Source organism: Microtus pennsylvanicus, chromosome 14 (assembly GCF_037038515.1).
Source record: "Microtus pennsylvanicus isolate mMicPen1 chromosome 14, mMicPen1.hap1, whole genome shotgun sequence".
Lineage (NCBI taxonomy): Eukaryota > Metazoa > Chordata > Mammalia > Rodentia > Cricetidae > Microtus > Microtus pennsylvanicus.
Genome location: NC_134592.1, coordinates 41,602,371 through 41,629,479, shown reverse-complemented (window position 1 = coordinate 41,629,479; position 27,109 = coordinate 41,602,371). Strand labels below are relative to the sequence as shown.

Here is a 27,109-nt window from a genome sequence, read left to right as displayed (position 1 = left end):
GCACCTTCCCTCCGTGCTTCTGCAACCCAGCATCATTTGACCTAGCTGACCACTCTCCTCTCTACTTGAACCCCTTTTCCTTTGGCTTCCACAAGCCCTGTCCACAGCACTCTCTTGCCTCCCCCCTTCTTTTATACTTGCTTCTCGGCACCCCTGCCCTCTTCTCCTCCACCGATAAATGTTGGGATTGCTGAGTCGCTCTGTCTTTGTTCTTTTTATTTCCCGTGCCACACTCTCCTTGTCTTTTTTTCCTAGAGCAGAACCTCACCCAGTATTCTAACTTTCATTACTATCTATATACCTTGGCTCCTAAATTTATGTCTTTAGCCCAGACTGTCCCTTAGAGTGTCACAATCACCTAGCCAATTGCCCAGTTTCAGATTTCCACTTAAATGTATCAAACATACATCAAACTTGACAAGTTTCAAATTGAACTCTTCATCTCCTCCCACAAATCTTTTTTTTTTCTCCAGCAATGTTTCTTAACTCCTTAATGGTTCTCCAATGGACTCAGAATCTTAAGCTGAATTCTGCAAGTCACGTTAGATGATTACTTTCCTCATTCCCTTCGTTCAATCTCATTCCCAAACCTGTCAAATTTACCTCCTTAATACTTCTCCCATTAATCTATTTATCTCCCTCTTCATTAACACCCGGAAATCCCAGGCAACAGCCACCCCCTCACAGGATGCCTCTCCACCCAGGATCTTCCCATATATTGGCCATGCGGCCCAAGAAATATTTTTAAAACATAAACTCATCCTGCCTCAGTTCTGCCTCCCACGCTTCTAAGGTTGCCCACAGGGATGTCCTCAGATGTTCTCCTGACTGCCTTCCCCCAGTCTGGCAGTGGGGCCACCTTGTCAGGATAATCTTACCTACTTGAGCCTCGCCTTTCCTGTCTCCCACTTCACAGTCCTCTCTGTTCCCCAGATTGGCCAAACCATGCTGCTCAAACCCTACACTGCTTCTCAGAGGGTCTGCCCCAATCCTGCCACTGCTAACTTCCCCAGAGGACCCTCCCCACCCATCCACAAGGATCACACACGTCAGGGCCCTTGGCCTCCTTCTCTATGCTTGCTGCATACGGTGTTTCTATGTTGTTTCTAGGCCCTACAGGAGTAGTAGGCTCTTGGCTGTCCTGCCCACAGCCCACCCTGGTGCCTGATAGGATGACTGAGGAATGTCTGGTGTTCCTCCAATCTCATCGGCAGGTCAGCTGTGTAGCTCCTCTTCATTTGGGAACAGTCTTCTTTTCCTGCCAAAGCTGAACAGAGGCAAATCCTTCAGAAGTTCTTAAGGTGAGCCAGCTCTTTGGAGGAGCCAGGTCCAGCTCTTTGGGGGAGGTGACAGAGTTGACTCACTGGGTAGACTTGACCTCTTCCCTAGGAGTTCCTTCAACTTGCATACTCTACAGAGCTCTGCCTGAACTGAAGTGACCTCCTACATCCTTGCTCCACTCTTTCAGGAAGCCTTGGTATTTCCAAGAGAGGCCCTTCCCATCAGTCTATTGTCCTTGCTTTCATCCTATAGTGTGAAGCTGTTACTGGCGAGGCCCCAATTCACTAATATGAAACGGCTGAGAACCTTCTCAGAGAGCCATTTCAGGTTCTAGAAAGGGGATTAGAAAGACCAACCTGTTCTATGAAAACAAGTAGGGCGAGAATGTCATTATAAGTATCTTAAGAATGGCCTAGACTTTATGGGAGACAAATTGGTTGTGGCTGGCCCTCGGGGAGCAAGCTTTGTGGTAGAATAGATTAGACCAAAAGGTTTTCTAGTGGATAAAACCTGCAGAGGCCACAAGATGGTTAAGTTCGGAGTCTGTCCACTCCGACAGGAATAACCTAAAGTACTCCTAGAAGAGGTAGCTTGTGAGGCCTCCGCGCATCAGGGTGGTGCATCTGAACACTTTCTGTCCCTCTGATGCAGGACTGGGTGGACCAGTAACCACCTCTCGCGGAGGAAGGGACTTATTACACCCTGGCCATGTCTGTCCCCGGCAGAACCGACCTTTCCTGCTCTTTGTGCAGTGACACACCTCTCCGAGAAAGGAGGAGTACAGGATTTCCATCATTATCATTGCCCTATTAAAAAAACACAAACAAAACAACTAATTACTCTCAGGAAAAAGGGCACATAAACAGGATGAGTCTAAGCTGAACCTTGGGATGAGCCGTCCTTGTAAAGATTAGGAAAAGGTACCTCCCTTATCATACGCCCGCCCCTGGCCAGGGCTCTTGCCACCAAAGGGCAGGGGCTCCAGCCCACTGCTTAGGGTGGGAGGTAGGGCTCCGTGCTGCTGGTCTTCCGCATCCTCCTGGCTTGCCAACTCTCTCTGGGTCTGTCTGCCACGCCTCAGGTGCTTGCTGGCGGGGGCCCACAAATCCTTTCTTTTTGTTCAATCTCTTAGGGCAGCCTCCAGGCTGAAACGCACCTCTAACCTGGCTGCCAGGAGCAAGGATCTGGGAGCGCTCAGGGCGGGGGCTGCTCGCGCGGGGCGCGGGTCTCCTCCACCGGGTGCGCCCCAGTACCCACCCCGCAAGGCCCGGCTGTCCGCCGCGCGCCACGCCCCCGGGGTCCGGAAGGCACAGCAGTCCGCGCCCGGCTTCTGAGAACTTGGAGGCCGGTGGCGCGCGGCTGGGGCCGGGGATGCAGCGGTGGCTGCTTCCTGGTTCGCAGCTCGCCGAGTGGGGGAGAGCGTGAGCCCGCGCAGGCGGGGGCAGGAGGAGCGGGCGGAGGCGGGGGCAGAGACGCCAAGGCTGGAGCTAGCCGGACGGGTCGCTCTTGCTCTCCCGGGAGAGGATCTGCCGGGTCCCGGAGAAGGGGCGAGTCCCGCGCGCTCCGGAGAGACGGTCGGGAACCCACCAGCCCGCCGAGGGCTGGGAACCCGGCTCCCCTCCTTTCCACCTCTGGAGAAAGGGCGGGAGGGAAGGAGGGGAGGGGAAGGTTCCTCGGAGGAGACCGAATGGCCGGACGCAAGGGGCTCAGGCGCTGCTTCTCCCGGGAGCTACCTCCATGCCTGTGGCTGTGGCGAGGGCTGCTCTGAGCCCCGGCTCCCCGCTTCCCGGTGCCAGCTAGCGCGGCCCCCGCGGGGCCCCGGCAGCAGCGCCGACATGTCGTCCGGCACAATGAAGTTCAATGGCTATCTGAGGGTCCGCATCGGAGAGGCTGTGGGGCTGCAGCCCACCCGCTGGTCTCTGCGCCACTCGCTCTTCAAAAAGGGCCACCAGCTGCTGGACCCCTACCTGACAGTGAGCGTGGACCAGGTGCGCGTGGGCCAGACCAGCACCAAGCAGAAGACCAACAAACCCACCTACAACGAGGAGTTCTGCGCCAATGTCACCGACGGCGGTCACCTGGAGCTAGCCGTCTTCCACGAAACACCCTTGGGATACGACCACTTTGTGGCCAACTGCACGCTGCAGTTCCAGGAGCTGTTGCGCACGGCGGGCGCCTCGGACACCTTCGAGGGCTGGGTGAGTAGCGACCGCCTCGCCCCTTCATGTCTGCTGGACCTTTCCTCCTTTTTTTATTCTTAAAAACTCATCAGGGTTCCGCTCTCTCATGGCTCCGCCGCGGAGGGAATTCCCTCTAGACTCTCCCAGGTGACCTGCACTGTTGACGGGACAGCCGTGGGTGTGTGCGGGCGCAGGTGTGACTCTGGGAAGCCGGCCTGGCCACCGGCTTCTTTGTGGACCTGGACTTTGCGCTTAAGGGAAGCCTCTCAGTGATACAGAACGCCGCCCTCCTCCTCTCAACAGGGGCAGAGAGTGGAGAAAAGCAACGAAGGGGTGATAGGAAAGTGATATGGTTTGAGTTAAGTGCTTCAAGCACGTCTGAGGAGAAAGCCATACATTCTCGCGAGTATTATTCATAGTGTTTATGGATGCATGTTGGTTCAGCCACACAGACGTGCACACGTGTTTCAGCATGCACATCCATTACATCCCAGAGGTACAAAAGCTTCACTGGCAGGGATCAGAATGAGTGCATGGCTTTGCAGCCTGGCAGAGTTTTCTTTAGCGCCCCCCTACCACCCCGTATGTATGTGTGTGTGTGGGGGGGGGGGGAGGTGAAGCTTCTCTGTGTTAGCTATTAGTTAAGTTTAGGCAGCCTGGGGTGCATGGGTGCTGCAATCGCGTTTCCAAATTATTCTTCTGAGAAGCGGTGGCCAGAGCACCTTAGGTTTGGTTGTCTTCCCTCTGCGATGACATGTAGCTGCGCGCAACTTCTTACATGCCTCCCGGTTCCCATAGTTCCCTGGAGACAGAATTTCTACTGTAAATTTCTAGAGTGCCTCACACAGTGCCAAACGCCCTTATTTCCTAATCCTCACTCTGTCTTTGTGATGTTGGGGTTATTGTACTCACTCTGAGATGCTGAAATGATAATTACAGTGAAGTGGTCTGGCAAATGCAGCGTGCCTTGAAGACTCTAAGTTTAATAATGGCCTCAGTTCTGACAGGAATGGGTTTGGAACCCGAGGTGACTGAAACTCACAAGCGACGGGACAGGATGGAGATATGTGTTTTATGCTTTGGGGGTGTTGTTAATTTTACCATATGTTCTATAATAGTATCAAAGACCTGAAAGGTCCCGTCCTTTAAATAGAAGTGAGAAAAAAAAATCCATGACTTTTTAACCTCAGTTCTCAAATTATGGGGTTAATTTCACCTCAGCTGGAATTTAGATAGGATCCGATAAAAATACAGTTAAAAATTAACTTTGTTCTTGGGTCTCTCACACAGTAGCCCAGGTTGGCGGGAACTTGGGGACAACCCTTTTGTTTCAACTTTCCAAATAAGTTTACACGTTGTCTGTGAATTTCTGGACACAGAATTGAACCAAGCATGAGAATTTTGAAGTAGTGTTTGGTTGAGAGTTAGGGGGCAAATCTCCAGAGGAATTAGGTGCCGGAGTATGGTGGGACAGGCTGGTCGTCAGCCATGATAGGCACATCTTACTGGAGACAGCCCAGATTAGTCTGAAGGTTTGAGTCCCATGGGAGCTTTTACACACTACCACTTTTAAACATGCTAGCTAGGAACCTGAGAGCGGGACTCCAGCATTGGTACTTACAGACTTCGTGGGCAACAGAGAAAGTAGTTAAGACTGATAACATGGGGCAGAAGTGAAGACCTAGCCATGAGGCCACGATGAAACCTCTGCGTAGGCTTAGCTAACTAGTAGGAACACAGATCTGTTTATTGTTGCAGGGGAGGAAGATTTAAATGTGAATTAAAGTTCAAAAAAAATCTATATTTGCTTAAAATTTCGCCTAGACATTTAATAGGACCCACTGACAGCATCCTGGAAATCATCAACGGTAAGATAGGGCCAGCATCTCAACCATGTCCGAACCGGTGATCTGTCGTGAATTATATTCACTCAGGTGGCATATCTGGCCTATGGTCTAAGTGTTTTGGAACGGAGGGTAGGATGACTAGAGTGTTTTCTTTTTTCGTTAAGAAAATATATGAGGGGGCTGGAGGGATGGCCTAGTGGCTCAGAGCACTGACTGCACTTCCGGAGGATCTGGGTTCAATCCCCAGCACCCATATGGCAGCTCACACCTGTCTGTAACTCGAGTTTCAGGGGACCCAACAGCCATGGCAAAACACCAATGCACATAAAAATAAAATAAAATAAATCTTCAAAGGAAATAAAGAAAATATGTGAAACTACATGGAATACATTCTTCAAAATTATCTTTCACGGAAGAAATGTAGAAATACCTACATTTCCCTATCAAATCCAAGTGTATAATTTATTCACTCAAGTGGGAGAATAAAAATTATACTGGTTACAAGTAAAACTACAAATTACTGACCTAAAAATTTTAGCAAGGAGAGGGAGAGAGGGAGGGGAGCGGAGAAAACATATATAGTGCAATAAAAACAGTAAAAAAAAAATCTAGCAACTACTGGATCATAAGAGAGGGATGTAACCGTGAGTTTGTTTATAAAACACCATCTTTTTCACTAGAGTAAACCAGGAAATCCTCTGTGCTTCATTGCCCAAGATACTTCCCAAGTATCAAGAAGGTAACTGGTGATATCAGCTTTAGTACAGCCTTGTTGGTGTTCAGTGGCAGGAGGAGGGGAAAGGTCCATTTTAAGACAATGTATGCCTGGTGCCTACTCCCGTGTCTGGTGTGAAATAGACATATTTTTATGAGTCATATGCTCATTTTATTCAGTATATATATATATATATATATATATATATATATATATACATATATATATATGATAAATGAAGGTGAAAAGATACAGGTATAATTCTTCTTAAATGGAAATTAATCACATCAGACACTGAGATTAGTAAGACCCCAAATCACTGATTTGTGATTTGAACCCGATGAACAAACTGAGCTAAGAGTAAGGAAGTCTGTAAAGATAACAGAAATTAGCGAAGTGGAAAACAGGAACCCAACAATGAAAAAGCAGAGTCTTTCTCTTTTTCAATTGATAAGCCTCAAGCCAGGATGATGAAGATGAGAGGATACAGGATATAAGTTACCACCACTTGGAGCGGGAATGAGAACATCACTACAGAGCCTACTAACATTATAAAGGAAGAGACGCACAAGTTATAAACAGGGTTATGCCAGTGAGCTCTATAACTTAGATGAAATACACAAATTGCTTTAAAATATATAAACTGCCAATTACTCTCAAATAACTTAAGTAGTTTTATAATCATTAAACTAATTGTGTTTAAGTTAGAAGTTGTCAACAATACAAATTCAGTGTCCCGGGTGGCTTTCCTATTAACTTATATTATGTATTTATGCATTATGACCTGCTCTATAGACATTCTTTCAGAAAATAGAAGGGAATGAAACCTCTTAAATCATTATTTGAAGTAATTCATTATTTGAAACAATACCAAAGCACAGCAAAGGCATTCCAAAACAAGACAGCTGCAGGCAGGTATCATCCCTCATGACCTTAGATGCAAAAGCTTTAAATTGCAGTCAACTAAATCAAACACCATAGCAAGCAGATAGTACACCATAACCGACTGAGGGCTATTTCCAGGGCTCTAAGGCCAATTCAATGTTTGTAGAGCTACCCATGCGCTCCTCCTGTGGACAGCATCCAAGTGAAGGCTTGTATGATCACCTCAATAGATACAGAAAAACTATTTGAGAAAATGAACAATCCACTCAGGATCAAGTTGCTCAGCAAGTTAGAAACAGGAAGGAAGGTCTTCAACCCAATAAAGGCCGTCTATGCAAACGGCCTTAGTGGTGACAGAATGAATAATGTTCCCCTGTGACGAGGGACACGGCAAGGGCAGTGCTCTTTCTGCTTTTCTGCTCCTTTTCCACACCGTCTAAGAGTGCAACAAGGAAGTTTCAGATCACAGAGGAAGAAGTAAAACCATCTTTATTTGCCAAAAAAAGAGCTTGGAGGATCAACAATCAAGTTTAGCTGATTTGCAGATCCAAGCTAATGTACAAAAACAAAAATCAATTGTATTTTATTATTATTATTAGTAGTAGTGAACTATTGGAAACTGAAATTATAAATATCACATGTAAGAAATTTGAAGATGAAATTGGATGAATTAGATAGAATAGACGCAAGCCATTTTTTTTCCAGTGGGAATGCTAAAACATTGCTGTAATAAAGATCTAAGTAAATGGAGAGTATGATGTATTCATGGCTGGGAGGACTCTGAATTATTAAGAACTCTGTTCTTCCAAAATATTCAGTATATTTAAAGCAGACTCAGTCAGAATCTCAGTAAGGCTTGTCATAGAAATTGATAGAGTGATACTGATTTATATAGAGCTATAAAGGACCTGTATTATTTTTTTCAAAAGAACACATTGAAGCATTTGCATTAACTGATTTTAGCGTTTATTGTATTGAGTTAAGTTCTAACCCCAATTATTAAAAAGATCGAGCTCTGTAAAACGTAAGAATTAGTTCTTAAAAGGTTCCCAAGAACATGAAAACATAAGCTAATGTCTGGGAGTAAATTATTGCATAATATAAATTAGGCAAAGCACTTGCAGCAATAACTCTAAAATCTCAACAGTAATGAGAATATCCCAACTTGTGCAATTTAATAGTGGGTAGTATTTGAATAAGTACGTCTGTAGAAAATAGTATATTGTAATATACTCCGTAGTCCGAATCACTAAGGAAATGAAAATGAAAACAAAACCCAACAAATATATCAGTATGTTCCCACTGGATAAGCCACGCCCATAACAAGCGTAGGTTAGGAAGGGGGCAACTGTTGCTCTCCCACACAGCTGTTAGGAATGTCAAATGCTGCAGTCCTGTTGAAAAGCAGCATGGCTGTCTTTTAAAACAGTGAACATGGACTTATTGCATGGCTTAGCTACCCTTAAATGTTCACCAAGAGAGAGAAAGCCATGCATAGTAAGACTTGTGCACAACCCTTCGCAGCAGTTTGGTCTGGGATGGCTCCCAAACTGGAAGTTCACGTGCAAAAAAAGATGAATGTTTACGTAAATGGTGGTGCGTTCGTACCAGCGAAGACGGATCGATGAATCAGTGGCACACGGAGGAACCTGGCCGAGGCGCCAAGGAATTCTTCTCTGTGGCTCGGCCAGATCAACTTCTCTCACACCCACCTCCCCCCAAAAGAACATATATGATTCCACGTGTGCAAAGTTCTGGAAAATGAAATTAAGTCCCTGGTGACAGGAAGTGCAACCCTGGGTGCCTGGGAATTAGGGAAAGGCAAAATATAATGGAAGCACAGGTGAATTCTTTACTATTTTGACAGTGATGGCGCGTTCACACTTACCTAGATACACCAAAGCTTATCAAGCAGTGCACCTGATAGACAGGCCTTGTATAGATCTCAGTCGTACTTCAGGAAAGCATACAGTCTGCTTGACTGTGGAAAAACAGTCAAGATTTGTCATCTTTACTTTGCTGAAAGTGTAAAAGGATGCTAATGATGATGGAACCGAGCCAGCTCTGGCTCTGGGAGACAGCATTGCTTCCTCACGGTAGAAGCCTAGAAAACCCAAACTTAATAAGAGGAATTTATTTAATTAATTTCTCATCTTGGGACAGTTTCATTTTCTCAATTGTCACTCGTTTATTTTCTGCTTCTTCTAGAACTTGTTTGTTTTGTATAATTTCTTGAATTTCAGAATATCCAAAGCTTGCTTAAGGCACTGTCTCTCCCTCACCCCCCACCCCCCGGGGTTATTTGCTGTTGTTTTCTGACTTTTCAAATCGAGCCCTGATATCTAAAACTTGGTGCTGCGTGTAGAGGGTGCGAAGAGGGCAGGGGGAGCTGGAGGCTGCGTCATGGAAAGACCTTGGCACCCCCTCAGGAAGGAAGGACCCGCTTGGCGGGATCCCAGGCTCTTTTCCTGTTGAACCTCCTGAAGACATTCTGTTCTGTGTGGCCATGGAGAGCGGCTCTCTCAGCTTCTCTCTGAGACACCAGATTGATAGTCCTCTCAGGTGAAGCCGCCTGGTTACCTGTGGGCAGTCATTGATCGTTTTTAATTTCTTTCTTTTTTTTCTTTTTTTTTTCACTTGATTGCTGGATCCAGGGGCATGGAATTTTTTTTACACCCAAATTTTTCTCTATTTCCTGCCACTGGGCTTATCCTCTTTTGTACTTCGTAGTGCAGTTATTCACTCCCATGATTGATTTTTTCCCCCCTCTGAGACAGCTGTAAGGAGTGTCTAACACTGACTGGCTTGCGGTGTTCTAGGGGAATGTACTTAGAATCTCCAGGGAGGTCTGTTCCAGTGTCTGGGTTAGCTGTCTAGTCCTTCCATTTCCCCGGAAGATGGATTGTGCTCTGGGAGGGCTGGCTGCTTTGTCATGCAGGTTATGGCTCGGATGGATAGCCACCCTTCTCAAGAGCATATTCCCTGCCATGTTATTTGGTCATCCTTAATTGCACTGTGCTTGCCACTCTCTGAGATCACTTCGTTAATCAATTGCTTTACTATACCCCCTCCTTTTCAGTACTGGGGATTGAACCCAGGGCTTCATGTGGGCAAGCTCGTCTCTCTAACACAGAGCTATGCTGCTAGCTGCCCACTTTCCTTCTATAGAGCATAAACTCCTGGGAAGCAGGGTTCTGTTGTAACCCCAGCGCTGTGAACAGTCTGTGGTACGTGACACTAGATATTCGTCAAGAAACAAAATGAATATATAAAAGAAGTTTCATGTGACTTTGGGGCAAATGATGTGTATGCATTTTGGTAATATCTTTTTCTTCAAACATGTCATTCATCTTCTAAGCCAATCAGTGCTGTAGCTGTTTATTGATGGCATACCCATGTGAGCTTGAAAGACGGGGTTGGATGGTCATGCCCATTGAATATGTTAGCAGAATGGAAAATGCTATGGCTTGTGGGCTGGCTAGTTTTCTGGTGTAGGAGTGCCCAGCCACCCCTGAGCAGGAGATCCTGAGTTTTATAAAAAACCAAACCATCAAGAAGAGCTCCTCCATGGCCTGTGTGTCAGTTCCTGCCTCCACATTCCTGCCTTGACTGCCCTCAGTGATGGACTGCTACCTGCAAGATGAAGCAAACCCTTTCCTCCCCAGATGGCTTTTGGTCATGGTCTATCACAGCAATAGAAAGAGAACCAACGCAGATGGAAGATTCCCTGCTTTATGCATTCCAAGACTCTATGGCCTTTGCATTGGTGATACCAATAAATACTGGTAGTTTCTCCCAGCTGCAAATTCTCAGCCCAGTGTTAAATCTGAAGGCATACCCAAGAAGTACACAACTTCAGCCTTGGAGAGCTGCTGAGGTTGGTGGGTGGAGCCTGAATCTTTGCCTTGTGTGGAGAGCGTCTGGAAAAGAGACGTGTGGTGGCAGAAGTGGGCACGTTTTTATGAGGTGGGTAGCAGTTAGAATAAGAGAAGTACCTGGGGTCTTCTGTGTAATTTTTTTTTTGTTTTATGCAACATGGTCGTTGACTATCATGTTCCCCTTGTATGTTGATGGCGAAGTTCCCTCTTATTAGAACGTAAGAAAAAGATGGAACCCGAGTAATATCAGCTCTTACCCACTGCTTGCCATTCTTACTGTTATGATGTCCAGATTGGCCTCTCTTAGTTGCCACCCAGACACTTAAAACTCTTCCTTGGTTTCTCAAGCCAGACCAGAGAAGCCTAAAGTCTCTGCTTTGGTTAGGGATGTGCTCCTTTGTTTTGCTGCTCTTTCCCCCTTGAGCCACGAGTCTCCCCTCTCAGGTCCACAATCTTGAGTGTGAGAGCCTTCCATCTCTGCATCGGTGTGCACTGTGCTAGTTCCTATCCATGCTTCAGGCCTCGTGGCAGACACTACTATCCCAGAGAACCTTCTCTGACTTGCCCAGGTCTGGTTTGTTGCTCCTTCGATTCCCCTTGGCTTCAGGGTTATTGTGGGTAGGTGACTAAGCATCTTCTTCTTTGGTCATGAGTAGTGTAGCAGACACATTTCTATCTGAAATGCCAAGGTCCACCTGGACATGCCCACCATGGAGGGTGAACTGTGGGCTCGGCTTGATGTTGTGCCTTTAAGAGTCAGTGGGTGGAACAGATGTGGCCCATCCCTGCTTTGCTCAAATGACAGGGAAAAAAAATCTTTCCTCAAAAGGAATGGGAACTCTGATCTGACGATGCTCTCCAGTTGACATCACAGGTGAAAGGCCTTCAATACCTCTGACCCCTCAGAGGTGTTTCCATCTTTGGAAACTATGGAAAGGAATTAAGTTTTGTTATCTGTAAAGAACCTGCAAGTACTCCTGACTCCCACAGGCAGAAAGGTAGTCAACTCTGTATTTGAATCCTGAATGTCGTAAGAGAGTCCTAGTGGTTGAGCGGAAACTTCGCCTGGCCCAGAACTACCACGGTGAGCTGGCAGCTGACAGGCCTGCAGACAGCCTGCAGGTGTACTCCCTCGGCACCAATGCTGTAACACAGAAACGGAAGCCCTTTAGTGCCCTGACACTCCAGTTGGCCACAGACTCCACCACTCCCTGTTCTGGAAGCAGCCCTTTGACTCAGTGCCTTCTCAGTCCTGGGAGGGTTGGAGTTGGTGACACTCTAGCCTATACCTTTGTTTTCAGGATGTGGGGACGAGCCCAAGCTTTGATGGCTCACAGGAAGTGTGACACACAAACTCGAGAACATTTAATATCTGTATGCTGTGTATACGTATAAAGATGTACTTACTTCGATTTATTAAGATAGTTAGTAATTTATAAATATACATCTATATTTATCTAGATAACCTCTTTAGGTCTATAGAATTGTGTCCTGTTCAGGGAAGCTGGCATCGCAGTAATGATGTTGGGAAATAAGTATTGTATGAACTACCCCATTAGAAGACTCTTTGCATTTGATTTTTATTATGTTATAGTGCAGAGGAATGAGCCCAGTGTTTGCATATACTAGGCAAGCACCGCGTCGTGATTTAGTCCACAGCTTACAGAATATATGAGAACTGTGCTCTAATGGGAGTCAGAAGAACTGGGCTCAGCGTGTGACTTTGTCCCTTGTCAGCTGGGATCTCAGGCAAGTCTCCACTGATCAGAGTGTCAGCTTGCTGGCTGCTATCACCAGAGAATTGCACCAGGCTATCCCTGAGGACTCTTCCCTATGGACAGCCTCTGTCTCTGTGCTCTAGGCAGTTACGTCATTTCCTCCCTTTAGGAGTACCTGGCTTGGTTTTAAGAAGTCAATATGAATTCTACCTCATCAAAGTAAGTGATTCCTAAGAATTAAATTGGCCTCAAATCTAAGTTGCTCAGGCTTGGAGAGGATTTATCCTGTGTGTGGATGATCTGTCCGGCATCAACAATGATGTCGGTGTTATTTCCCTTGGCTTAAAATCAGGCCATGTAGTTGTATTTCTTAATTTACACTAATGCACTTCTTGTTCCATGGGGCACTTGTAAGTTATGTCCCTGTTACACGCCCCGCCCCCGTGTGTGTGTAAGAGAGAGAGAGACATAGAGACAGAGAGAGACAAAGACACAGTGAGACAAAGGGACAGAGGGAGGGAGGGACGAAGAGGGAGGTTTTGATAGAAGTCATTCTCATTAGCAGGGTGATTAAAGCTTTGCAGTCTCAAAGTGTCTGTAGCCCCCAGTCTATATATCCACCGTAGAAGACAACAGATACAATAAATCACTTGCAGGACAAATGCTTTAATTAGATGGAAGGAAGGAGCCCAAGGGTATTGGCTATCGCAGCACTGCAGTGCTGTGCCGAGGAATTCTGGAAGGCAGGAAGTTTTGCTGAGTACCATCCAAAAGTTTCCATCCCGGTTAGGAAGCCGGTCCGTTTCCATAGGACCCCGTGAATCAGAGCCTTGGCTGGCAAAGCACGGGGGACTTTGGGTGATAGAAAAACCCTTCACAGGCAACTCACCAGAAGTGCTTTTGCTGTTTACGGCCCTCTTGAAAGTTCCTTTGGTTTTGTATTTTACCCTTGTACACATCTGACCTCACAGGCAGAGGAATGCTGAGCTGGTTACCAGCCGTGTTTGGTTTGTGCTTGTGGTTAAAATTTGCCAGAGGATGGAACCACGGTCAGCACAAGCCCCTTATAATTGCATTAATAAACCAAGTCATTTGGGGCCAGTGTGAGCATGTTCCATATCCGGCCCCGGGAACTCAATTTCAGACCCAGGCTGCATTCTCTGCACAAACTAAGACCACAGTCTGTGCTTTCATGTGTAAGTCATGATTATCCCATGTCCAGCGCTGTCCCTGCATGTCTGTGTACCTGTGGCATGGTGTGGCTTCTGATTCCTTACTGGGCTTTGCCTTGGCTGCCTGTGACATCAGAGGCATGTGTGGGTTAAGTGCCTCTGATTTTTGTAGTCCCATTGGACGTGAAGACTATACTGCACTCTGCCTTCTGGAGATCAATCAGTGCTCAGATAGGTTTCAAACCTTGAAGTTCTTCCTGAAATAGCACCTAAAAAATCATGCATGTTTTAGCTGGTTTGCTAAATGGAAAAGTGTTCATTTATTTACCAGCCTCTAGTCTCTTGGACATGTTGCCCTGTTTGTCTGCCTTTCTTGGTGGCTGGAAGAGTTGAGAGCAGGTTTTAGATTTAGCAGATGGCTCAGAAACCATTTCAGTGACCTGGTTGGTAAAAGCTACAGACTCTTGTTTCTGGAAAAATTTGGGTGTGCTTCTTTTTCTGACCACATTCCGGGAATAATGTCACCTGATTAGTGGTCCCCGGCGCCTGACTCTGGATAATAGAGAGCGTCAGGTGAAAACATCCAACTGAAATGTATCACAACTCAGGCTTTTATTAATCCTGACTCCCATGGTGTGGTTCTAGTGTTTTTTCCCTTGTGTTGGAAGACACCTCTACTCCTCTTAGTCTGGCCATTAAAAAGGAAGGGAAGCCATACATTTTAAGCTTTTGCTTTAAAAGCCGTGTTTCCCTTGAGTTCCGGCTCCTGGTGGACTATCGTAGATAATAGCCAGCTTTGGGACCTATTTGGTCATGTTATTTAAGTATTTTCAAAAGCCTCTGTATTTGAACGGGAGCTTTGAGGTTTGCAACAGATAAAAAGTTAAAAAAAAAAAAAGAGTAAATCTAGGACATGTTGAGTGACCTTGGTTTGGTATCTTCTGAAAATCTAAACTTTCCCCTGTGAAATAAAACAGGGTTTGTCTGTTCTGTAACTGTGCTTAAATCATTTGCATTCTTTGGGAGCCGTAGCGGTATTGTGGTGTATGGCCGTCAGCACGAGCCAAATCAGTGTAGGTGGCAATTCTGCCTTTCTCTTACCTTTGGAGTTGGGGGGGAGGGGGTGTCTGCTATAGCCTGGGTACTTTTCACTCAGCAAAATGATGTTGGAAATTGAGCTGAATGGGGAGCATCTGGGAGCCCTCCCCTCCCCCCACAGCCAGTGGGAGATGACATAAGAATCTGGCCTTCTGCACTTTTGACCAACACTCTTTCTCCACTGCCCTCAGTGTGGGGTAGAGGCAGTGTGAATGCTCACAGGCGTTTGCCAGGCGCTACTGTGTGCCCAGGCGTGTACCAGAGGGGGTCCATATGGCAGCGCATGCATGACCCAGAACTGTTAGCTCACGGAGCTGCTGCCTGCACAGAGAGACGTCAATAGTAGGGGAATGGAGCTCAGCTGGTAGAAGCTTGCCTAGCAGGCAGTAGGCCCCGACTGGTCTCAAACACAGCAGAAACTGGGTATGGTGGTACATGCCTGTAATCGCAATCATTGAGATTGTGTCAAAAATAGTAACTTAAAAAAAAAAATCAAGGGCCGGGCGGTGGTGGCGTGTTGTAATAGGAGCGGCAGGGCTGCGTCCCCAGCACCCCGGCTGCCTGCTAGCTTATGCCCGAAATAACAGCACACAAACTGTATTCATTTAAACACTGCTTGGCCCATTTCTATCTAGCCTCTTCTAGGCTAATTCTCACATATTAATTTAGCCCATTTCTAATCATCTGCATAGCACCGCTAGGTGCGCTTACCAGGAAGATTCTAGCCTACGTCCATCCTAGGTTGGAGCTTCATTGCGTGTGTCTGCCCGGGAGAGCGGAGCATGGCGTCTCTGAGCTCACTTCCTCTTCCTCCCAGCATTCTATTCTGTTTACTCCTCCCACCTATGTTTTAACCTATCAGGGCCAAGCAGTTTCTTTATTGCTTAACCAATGAAATCAACAGATTGATATATGACACTCCCACATCAGTGGTGCACGCCTTTAATCCCAGCACTCGGGAGGCAGAGGCAGGCAGATCTCTGGGAGTTCGAAGCCAGCCTGGTTTACAAGAGCTAGTTCCAGGACAGGCACCAAAGCTACAGAAAAACCCTGTCTCGAAAACAAAAAACAAAACACACACAAAGAAAAAAAACAAAAAAAATCAAGGAAGCAAATGACCAGGCGATAACAAATTTTACAGAGGCTTCAAGTTGGGAAGTTAAAACAGGGTGGTATTAAATAAGAGTCTAGCTGTTTTGTCCAGAGTGGCCAGACACGAGCACACCGACAAGATGACATCTCTGTCATGACCAATGACACAAACAAGTGTAAGGTTAGAGAAAGGGTCCCAGGCAGAGACAGAACCGCCTGCTGTGTGATACCCAGTTCAGGATGGTAAAGAGGGTGGAGCTGGAGCCAACCAGCTCAGGGTCACTGTCGAACACTGCTGCTTTTCAGGTGTGACAAGGGACAAGTCACTTCCATCTCTGGCTGTGAATTTTCCTCTCTAGGGAGGGATGCTAACGTTGGCGACCTTAGGACAAACAAGCCCAGTACAAAGTAGGCCCCCAAGAACCAATAGCTTCGGTTGCTAGTCATCTGCTGAGGGGATGGGTATGTGGACACTCAGAAAAGAATCACACCAGCCAGTAAAAGTCACTCAGAAGGTTGCTTTTAGGACATCAGCACTTTAAGGTGGCCATGAGAAAGTTTCTCAGGATGGGGGAGGTGCAGTCTTGTGGCTGCTTCTCAGATGACATTAACAGAAGCCTCTGCTTATCAAACCCGAGGATCTGCTTCTGTCTGCCTGCTTCAGTACCATCATCTCTGAAGGCTGAGCGATGGGTGGAGAAAGAAACAAGAGTCTGAACTTTGTTCTAGATTTTAAGTTTTCTCATTAATTTTTTTCTGTGAACTTGTAAATATTAATGGAAGGCTTTAATAATTTAAAGCGACAGGATACTTGTATTGCAGTGCTACAATTGATAGGACCCTTAGGTGGTTATTGTTAATAAAACTGAATTTATAGGTGAGAATTAATTAATTAACACAAATAAGATTCTTGTTAAGAATAACTATATATAGTTTATCCTCGCTTACTTTTGAAAGTTCTCTTGCTTGATTATAATTTTATGAATTAGCTCTGGATAATTTTGAAAAGTTTTGGGTAAGGTCAATTTTTTTAAATGATATTTCCTTTAATGTTTCTGACCTTCCCTTGGAACATCCATTTAGTCTGTGTTGAGTATAAAAGGACACATGGGCATTTATTTGCCCAGGTTATGTAAGTTGGGATGCAGAATCCTCATGGACTAATTAATGCACAGATGCAGACAATTGCCACCTAGAGCAGTGCATCATGGGGCGATGCTTGGGTTTCAGCCAGATGCAGGTTCCATTGTTAGTTCTGCCTCCTGTTAGCTGAACTGTTTAACTCCTGCAAGTCAGTCTGCTGTCTGTCCATCTGTCTGTTCATCCATTTGTTCACCCACCTTCCTTCCTTCCTTCCTTCCTTCCTTCCTTCCTTCCTTCCTTCCTTCCTTCCTTCCTTCCTTCCTTTCTTTATCTTGATGTGTTTTTGTGTGTCTCTGTGATGTGTATGTGGTATATATATATATATATATATATATATATATATATATATATATGTGTGTGTGTGTGTGTGTGTGTGTGTGTGTGTGTGTGTGTGTGTATGTGTGGTTCGTTTGTGTCTGTGTTTGTGGTGAGTGTGCGTGTGTGTGCATGTGATTCTTCCTGTAGAGTAGATGCCAAAATTGACCTTGATATCTCCTTCTGTGGTTCTCTTTCTCTCCACCCCCCACCCCCCAGATTGAGACAGTCTCTCACTGAACCTGGAACTCACTGATTGACGAGGCTGGCTGCGCTGGGAGCCATGGAGCCTTCTATTTCTGGTTCCCAGCCCTTGATTACATTGCACAGACACACTGCAGCCTTTTACCTGTGTGTTGGGGATCCAAACTGAGATCCTCATGTTTGCACGCTACGGCAAGCACCTTAGCCACTGGGCCACCTCCCCAGTCCCTAGCCTCAGCTTTTTATCCTGTCAGTGCCCACTTCTCAGGGTCATTTGAGAATTCAGGATGGACTTATGTAAACCTCTAGCACAGTTATATATACCAACACGGAAAACAAAGCTTATTGTTAAAGCCACCATCACGGCCACTACTCCACCCTCAGTACTTATGTATAAAGTTAAGAGCCCAGGTTCTTTTCTTGTCTATGTTGAAAATAGTTTATGTATATTTACACAAAAATTTTAGAGTTCCAGGTATTTTTGAGTGCAACTTTCCTCTTTGGCTTTATATTTGAGGATGAGAAATAGAAATCAATAGGTAGGAGGCAGAAATCCTTAATAAATAAATAAATTAAAAAAACCAATAAATAAAGAAAGAAAAAAAATAAAGGAGTGTGCCACCACAAAAAAAATAAAGTTACACAAAAGATAAATCTGAAAAAAAAAGAAATCAATAGGTACTTCTAGCTACCTCTAAGAAAGATGGCTTCCTAGGGATTGGCGGTACATTCTGTACAACTGTCCACCCTCAAGATTTCTTGCAAGGACTATGGGAAGACAAAGTTCCCGTTGTATATGGCTGCAAAGCTGACCCAGTCTGGTTGGTGGAAAGCTGTCAATGAAGACTTTTGCTTTATTTAGTACTGGACATATTGAAGACTCGAGGTTAGGCAAATCAACAAACCAGGAAGAAACAAGGTTGGAGTATTTAGTCGCAGGGGACTTAAGGAGCCCTTTGAAAAGCTGAAGCAAACATTTTTACTGTTGCAATTAAGGTGAATGATTCTAAACAGCCTCTTCCAATTGAAGATAAAAGATGGTTTTTAGTCTAATGTTCATTGGGCTGCATTGTTCAGTCACGCTTTCAAGCGGGGAGACAACAATTTAAAAAGTGGACCGTTTGGATGTGGGTTTATGGAAGAAATCAAGGGCCCCCAGAGTTCTGGCTGGAGTTTTCAGAAAAATTGAAATGCTATTAGCTCTCATTTTGAGTATGATCATCTGTACTTCTGTCTGTGGTCTGGACACCTGTTCTGGGTCTTCATTGTTTCTGTTGATTTTATATTAGCATTTTCTGAGCTGTGTTCCTTTAAAATTTCAGAACAAAAGTTCATTTGCTCTCCAGGAGGGCACAATAAGGTTTGTACTTGGCTGAGTTGTTCAGAAGTCTCTGTGAGGGGTTGTTTGGAGTCCCTGCTGGGCCTCTTTGGCTTCTCATCATGCGTGTCCTGTACCTGGATTGTGGATGTATTGATTTGCTGGGGCGCTGCTGGGGCAGATGTCTGGGATGAATGAGAATGTGTTTGCGGCTCTTTGCCCTGATGTTGGTCGATGACCCTGCTATTTTCAGCCCCCAAGCAGTGCTCTCTGTGTGAACACCGGGGACCCTCAGCCTCTTCTCAGCATCTGCTAAAGTGTCTTTACTTGGTAAGACTCTGTAAAGGATTGCAGAAAGGAAAACTTCTGGGATCATCTCAATTCTTGAGTGCGAATGGGGACCTAAGCACCACCATCTCCACTCCAGGAGCCGAAAGGTTCCGCTTAGAAACGCATCTTTCAGATGTAGACATTCGTGTATTTTAGGGGTGGGGCATGTGTGACGTCCCGAGAACCTCGAGGAATAGTTAATAGGGAATGGTTCCAGAGGTGCTTTTCAGTCTTTGCCTGTGTAAATAGGTGTAAATGGTGCATGGAATGGCTTGCAAAACTCCTGGCCCTTCCAATAAAATGTTAATAACTTTAACGTGAGTGGTAGGATATGGACTTCAAACCAGGAAAAGTTAGAGGTTAAACATTGCTCATTGCATCAGTTGCCCAAAATATCTTAAGGGCCTCGGGAGAACAGGACACCCGTGAGAGGCATAAGCTACACAGAGGCACAGCTGTGAAGAGATGGTCCCCATTTAAACTCATGGTCCTCAGGCTCTCCTCGTCTCCCAGACATCCTCAAGTTGCTGCTTCAGTACTCCAGCCTGCATTTCCCTTCAGAAATGAGCTTTTCAGGGGTCATTTTGATGCTGTTATAATGTGGCTCTGTAAAACTTACGCATATAAAATTTGATTTATTAATTTTTAAACAATCCTGGGGTGTTCTTTTAGGCAGGGTCCTTCCCTATAGTGCTCATTATGTGGGTATTGATTATGTGACTTCCAGCCATTCTCTCGTGTCAGCCCCGAAAGGGATGGGGTTGCATTTGTACGTCACTCATTGCGGCTCCCAATTTTGCTTTAAAATAGAAAAAAAAAAAGAAGATCCTGGAAAGTGGTTCCTGTGGAGATGTCGCATGAGCTTTCTCGTCAGTATTCTTCCCGGTATCACTGTTTAATTTTAAGACTTACACTCATTTATTTATTTTGTATGATGTGTGCGCACTTGTGGATACCTGTGTGTCATGGGTTTTGTGTGTGTGTGTGTGTACGCACTCATGTGTGTCACCTGTGTGTCATTGCACATGTTTCCATGTAGGAATGCATTCTCTCCTTCCATTATGTGGGCCCCAGGGATTGAATTCAGGGCGTTAGGCCTGGTGGCAAGTGTCTCTGCCCACGGAGTCACGGAGCCAGTAGCCCTGCATTATAGTTTTAAACAGCTGTGTGTCAGAGGAGGTCATGTCAACAGGAAGAAACTGCCCCAGAGAACTGGAAGACTAGCCATCCCCCTCAGCTCGAGCTCCTCACCTACCAGAGAACTGGAAGACTAGCCGTCCCCCTCAGCTCGAGCTCCTCACCTACCAGCGCGCTTTCTTAGGGCTTAGGCAGACCCTTCTCTTCTTGACCTTTCTCTCACCCAGGCCACTGTTGGGGAAGGTCCCAGCCTAGAGACAGAGTAAATACAGGGGAGAGTGGGGTTCTTTGCCGGCACGTGGACTCTCTGTGGGGAATGTGCTCGTGTTCTGAGAAGGCCCGAGTCCGTCCACAGGGTGAACCCCTTCACTGACCTGCAGACTGTACTCTGTTGTAGCCTTGTTTTCAGTTGCTGACAGCCTTGGGGTGGGCCACCTTCCTCACCTGGGCAAACCCTCCCCGGCTGCTTTGTGGGATCACCTCTGTATTCTCTCTAGACTGAGCCTTCCCTCCTCCTTCATTTCCTTCCTTTAGAAGCATATGCAGGCCTCCCAAACAGCCTCTCCAGCTTTGGCTGAACAAGTGACCCAGCCCTGTCTAGGCCTGGCTTGCTGACTTTCCGAGGTGGGCTACAGTGTGTCTCCGTCTCTCCCCCAGAGAAACTGCCCGGAGTCGTCTCTGTATTACATCTCCACAGCACTCAGCCGTCGCTTAGATGCGGTGTGAGGTCTTTGCTCCGACAGAGCCCAGGCATGCCCACGGCGTCCTGTTGGTTGCTCCTTCTTCTGTGTCTCGGTGGCTCCTTTCTTTTTCTAGCATTGTTTTGCTTTTGTGTTTCTCCAGTGCTTACCGCTAAGGTGTTTTTCTGCTTATTTTCCTTTTTCACCTTCTCCGCCACCCATCAGACATCACAAGTACTGGTGCTCCTTGGGGTTTTACCCTTATTCTGTTGTCTTACATCTTCCAAGGGTGTCATCTTTTATGCTTTCCACTGTATCGCCTTTGCACCAGGGACTTCCGAAGCCCTGCGGACCATCTTTCCCGCTGAGGCCTAGAAATGGGAAGGTTCAGAGAGGGCAAAGGACTCTCTGCTGTGTCTTCTTTGACCCCCCAACAGGATTAGGAATAGGGGGACGCATGCGTTTCCTACCTGAGGCAGGCAGAAGAGCACACCACTTGGGAGGCGAATGGGCTTCTGCACAGGTCCCCCGGAACACCCGCTAACCCCGCATGCTCATCAGGGCGCACTCACCGCTTGGGAGGCTAATGGGCTTCTGCACAGGTCCCCCGGGACACCCGCTAACCCCGCATGCTCATCAGGGCGCACTTACCGCTTGGGAGGCTAATGGGCTTCTGCACAGGTCCCCCGGAACACCCGCTAACCCCGCATGCTCATCAGGGCGCACTCACCGTCCTCCTGTCACCGGTGTGTCACTGTGAACATTTCCTTCTCCCTCACTTCTTCCCCCACGTCACTTCATTGGTAGATTCGGATAAATTGGATTACAAACTGCTTCCTGTGCAGATGTCCCTTCTCCATGGGCATCATACTTTTTGGATATCCTCCTCACCTGTGTGGATTATCGACAGACCATAGAGGTGATCTCTGAATGAATAGTTTGGGTGTGGATTAGTGAAATCGCTGGAGAACCATTCTTCACAGACTGGTTCTGCTGTCTCAGATGAATCCTCCTCTGTGCTAGCCGTAAGCACTTCTCTGCTGGAGAGCCTCTTGCTTCCCTTCCCCTGTGACATTCAGGCTGTTGGGGACGATCCGTATGGGCTGGCCCTGGCCACCTCTCTTCCACCTCCTGCATGTCTGACCTCCCAGCTCATACACAGATTAGCATCTCTTGCCTTTGCTCATGTTTTGTTCACTTCATTTTTAGGAACTCTTGGAGGAGGAGGGCAGAGGACCCGTATGAGGCTAGAGAGGGATGAAGGAGGTTCGGCAGGAAAAAATGTCACTCTCTGCCGAGCACCCCCAAGCAAGCCTGAGCACAACCCCCCTCCCCAACGTGTACATCAGTTTTGTCTGTGACAGGAGAGCGGGTTGGTGCTTAGCCCATGATGTCATCATTGGTGACTGGTTTAGGACAGAAAGGTCTATAGAGAAATGGGGGGTTGTGACCCTGGGCACCCAGGGAGGACTTTTTGAAGAAAGTGGGTTCTGGGGTCTCTAGAGGCAGGGGATATTAGCCAGGCAGAAGCGCACACCATTCCTCCTCTTCCTTCTGAGGAGTTGATTTTAACACCTGGAATTTGGCCTGCCTTTCTTTTCATCAGACTGACACTAGCTGAGCGTGTTCGGAAAGGAACCGTGCCTAGTCCACACTGTTGCGGAAATTGGCTTCCCGCAGGCGGAAGTTCGACTCCTGACACAGCTGCCCCTCTGGCTGTGCCGAGGAGATGTTGGTTGGATAGGATACCTTGAAGGGAGGCTTGAGAGAGGGTTTTCTTCTTTCCCTGGAGCTGACAGAAGCGTGTGTGGTAGCTGGGAGATGTAGCCCTCTGGGGCTGTCAGTCCTGATACCTACCTCTAGGCACTAGTACAGCTTGGCTAACTTTCGGGAGGGCCAGAGAGTTCTAGGTGTCCGGCTGTTCTGAGCAAAACTGCTAAACTCGTTTGCAAGTGAAAGACCCTGCTTAAACCTAAGCTGGTTACTGAGTGAACGTAGACAGCTGGTGAAGGCGGATCCCAGTTTTTAAAGCATAGGGTGACTCCCCTTATGCACATCAGTGTTGGTGGCTGTGCCTTGCCATCCTAGCATTAGACAAGGCTTGGAGAGCTACCCTTGACTATGAGTTAATCAGTAAACACCTTTTCAGAGGGCTGAAGATGCCAGAATGCATCCTGCCTGTCTTCAAGCTTTGTCCTTCAGTTAATGATAGACTTTTTTTTTATCTCTTCCTATGGGCGGTTAATGCTGGGCTTAGCTGGAATTTGAGCTACTGGCTCTAGACCTGCCTTTCTGATGGGCTTCAGTACTTCCTACTGTTGGGGCGAAGCCTTTTCTTTTCGAACACCCAGCTTGATCAGACGTATTGCACTGTAAGTGTTTCCACAGGAACTCTGCCCTTTGTCAATGTCACCGCGGTGGCTGTTCACAAAACCCACAGGGCGGAGGCGTCGCCGTCCCCCGGTGAAGATACAACAGATCTTTCCATTCCTCGGTGTGAATTTTCCAGTGGGTTCTGGGTCCACCGTGGTGTCTTAAATTCCAGGGTTTACCTGTTGCCACGTGAGAACTGATAATGAGAGGTCCTTATTGGTTCATTGAAGATTGACATCCAGAAAGATGGGTTTTTTTTCCCCTTTCCCATGAGTGCACATAAGGCATTGGGGCCCAAGGACTATGTGATATCACCTTCCACACAGCCAGGGAGCTTCAGTTCTGGAGAAGGTGACTTTGTCCTGTTTTCTATGTGGACCAGACAGTGTTCTAAGTGAGGGCTTTTTCCTCTGATCCTCCTTAGATATGCTTTCTGTGTTTACTTCCCCCTACTGCTTACAAGGGAGCCTGGATTCTCCTCAATTCTTTATTATTATTGTCATCATTTTTTTTTCAGGCAGGTTCTCCCATGATCTGACTGGCCAACAAATTGTAATCCTCCTGCTTCAGTCTCCCAATGCTGGGATTGCAGGTCCGAGGCCCTGTGCCTGGACTTCACTTTTACCAGTAAATTTCAGTGAAGCAGTTGCCAAAATGACTTGGTTTGGGGCTTGATTAATCAAAGGACTGGCTTGGAGCCTAGTGTACTGCCAGGAGAGAGGGCTTAATACAACTCCAATTAAGAAATGAACGAGTCTCAAACAGTTTTAACCCAGGTGAGAGCTCAGAGATCTCACAGAGGTCAAGCCTTTGGAGTCATGGGGACTGCAGGCTTCGTAAACTCAACCCGGCTGCATCTGGAAATGACAGAGCCCCAGCTGGGAGGATGCCTCCATCAGATTGTCTGTAGGCAAGTCTGTAGGGACATTTTCTTGATTAATGATTGGTCTGTGAGGTCCCAGGTCCCTAGAGCAGTGTCATCTCTGTGGCCCTGGGTTGTAGAACAAAGGCAAGCAGGCTGAACAAGCCAGGGAAGCAAGCTAGTGAGTAGCGCTCCTCCATGGTTTCCGCTCCAGTTCCTGCCTCTAGGTGCCTGCTGCAGTTTCTGCCCTTGCTTCCCCCGTGATTGACACGGAACCTTAGATAGAATAAACCTGTTTTGTCCTAAGCTGCTTTTGGTTATGGTGTTCATCACAGCAAGAAGAACCAAACTGGGACGGTGACCAACAAATATGACACGGGACTGGGTAGAGAAGACTTACCAGTTGATTCTCTCCTCAGACAATGGAAGGATTAGGTTGTTAGGTTTCATTTGCTCTGCAGTGAAGCTAAAACAAGAAGTAGAGAAAGCAGGGTGGGTGACAGATTCCTTTACCCCCTTTCCTTCCGTCAAACGCAGCGTGAGAGCTAAAATCTAGCCTTTTGTCATGAAGCAGTATTTTGAGTAAGGTTTCATTATGTAACATCCTGTGACACCCTGCAAAAATGTAAAAATTGGTCTAAAAATATGTATGAGTACAGAGAAGTTTTGAGCATTTTGTCTATGCCTTTGTCAGGCTGGAATGAGTAGAATTGCTCCTAACAGTAAGGAATTCATCCGGGATATTCAGAACAAATGCTTTCTAGGTGTGTATCTTGCGTGTGAAAGATGAGCCTGGGCTGTTGGCTTATTTGAGGTCTAGGGCCTTGACAGTCGGTTCTCAAGTGTGAGTCGTGTGCCACCAGAACCTTGACGCACGATGACCTCAGGCCATGGTGCATGCCCTGTTGGGTGTTGATTTCCGGTGCTGTTTCCCAGGAAGCCACCCCCCTATCCCGAAATGGTGAGCACATAGAGTGAGGTACCATAGAGCCTGTCACTGAAGGGTGGTAACTCGGGTGTTCGAGGCAGAAGAGCGGTAGCCTGATTTCACAGAGGCAGTGAACGGGCTGATCTTCAGTTCCCTTGGCACCAAGATGGCTAATGACATCCAGCACCACTGCCACCATTGTTTACGGTGCTGGATGGGTAGCAAGAGAGGGAAATAAATGTCACCTAGTGTGACCAAGCTCATAGGGAGCAGGACTGGGGTACCTAGCATTGCTCAGTCATACCAGTACAGATGTGTCCTATGAAGGAAGTAAAAGCAGGCTTGAGGTTCACCGTGCCCTGGGTGTTCCTATGAAAATAACCCAAGTGATTGGCGTGACATACTGAACACACATTTTAGAGACAAATTTAATCCCCTGCCTCCATCCCTTCCCTTTTCCCCGTTCATTTGTTCAAGAGCTTAATGTTTATGTAAAACTTACTAAGAGACAAAAAGTGAGCGGGTCTCGTGTAGTTAGTGCTGGGTGCATGCCTTGGGAGCGGGCCGTGGAGCCTGGTGCGGGACCGTCTGACAGCTGTAGGTACAGCTGGGACAGCTGGCAGGTCTACACAGTACTCGTTTGCTCATGAATGAGATAAATTGGATGGTCAGTTGTACTTATGACCCCTGGCCTGGCTTGCTGACCTTTTCTGGGGGCGATTCTTCTTTCTCCCAAGGTCTGCTTGTGTGACTGTTCACTTTCAGGGGTCCAAACTGCTAACTTCATAAGCCAGAGGAACCTCAGTGGTCATTCAGGACTAAGTTGGGTTTTTTTGTTTTGTATGTGTTTTAATATAGCGATGGCTCTGAGCTCTCGGGTGAGTGGCTGAGGCTAGACTCCAGTGTTCCCTGCCTCACATGCTGGTTTCTCAGTTCCCGACTCGAGTGACCTTATGAAGCTTGCTAAGAGGCCTTCTTTCTATTTCTGTCCCAGCAGTGGCCCTGTGCTCATGTGCCTTCACTTCCCTTTTCTAGTCTGTTTCCTAACTAATCGGTTCCCTCTTTCCACTATTTCTAGGGTGCCCTGTGTGGAATTATTCTCACAGAAATGACCTCCCCTCAAACGCCCTTCCAGGAGGCTTGTTTAGTGACAGTCCCACTGGAGACTGTGACTGCTGTCCCTTTGAAGCTAGAAGGAACCAGGGTTTCCAAGTCGCTTGAGTTCACTCCCCCAGCCATTAGTGTGCTTGGTTTGTCTGGGCTGTGTTAACTTAGACTTCAAGGAAAGAGAGAATCACATCATCTGTAGCCCTTTTCCACGCAGAGAGCACACCTTTCAGTATTTGTGTAAGGATAAGCCACAGATTAGTGGACCATGGTGGAGAAACCACTGCCGGTTGTGCATACTGAAGAGGAGAAGCATCCTGCAGTGTTGCCTCTGCAGTGTCAGGAGGGAGGAGAGAGAGATGAATGGAGGGGGTGGGCCCGGCCGGGCTGGGCTGGGCTAGTCTGCCAAGGTGGGAGCTTCTTGGGGGAAGATTAATTAGGTGTCAGGCTAAGTGCTTCACATGCATTAACTCATCTAATCCTCATAGCTCCCTAGAGACCTATAGATCATATTATAATCCCCCTCTTCACCAGGCAGCGGAGGCCTGGGGAGGTTAAGATGCTTGTCCCAAGGACTGGAGAGATGGCTCGTGGGTAAATGCCTGCTGTGCGAGCCTGAGGACCCAAGGCTGAATTCCCAGCGCTCTCATGAAAGCCAAGTGCGCTGGCGCATGTCTGTAATCCTGAGCTGGGGGCAGAGACGAGTAGATTCTTAAGGCTCACTAGCTGACCAGCAGAACCAGTGAGCTCCCAGTTCAGTTAGAGAGCCTGCCTCACAAAATAAGGTGAACTGGTAGAGGAAGACATCCAGTGTTGACTTCAAGCTTCTCTCTCTCTCTCTCTCTC

The 27,109-nt window shown here is 47.0% G+C and overlaps 1 protein-coding gene across 1 annotated transcript in view; it reads left to right on the top strand.

The window, feature by feature from the left end:
* Positions 1–2,554: 2,554 nt before the first annotated feature.
* The window catches only part of Prkch (protein kinase C eta), a 204,377-nt gene continuing 179,822 nt past the window's right edge, over positions 2,555–27,109 (top strand). The window contains exon 1 of the mRNA XM_075947467.1: positions 2,555–3,479. Within this exon, the coding sequence (XP_075803582.1) occupies positions 3,117–3,479 (363 nt within the window). The 5' untranslated portion in view covers positions 2,555–3,116. The remainder of the gene's footprint in view (positions 3,480–27,109) is intronic.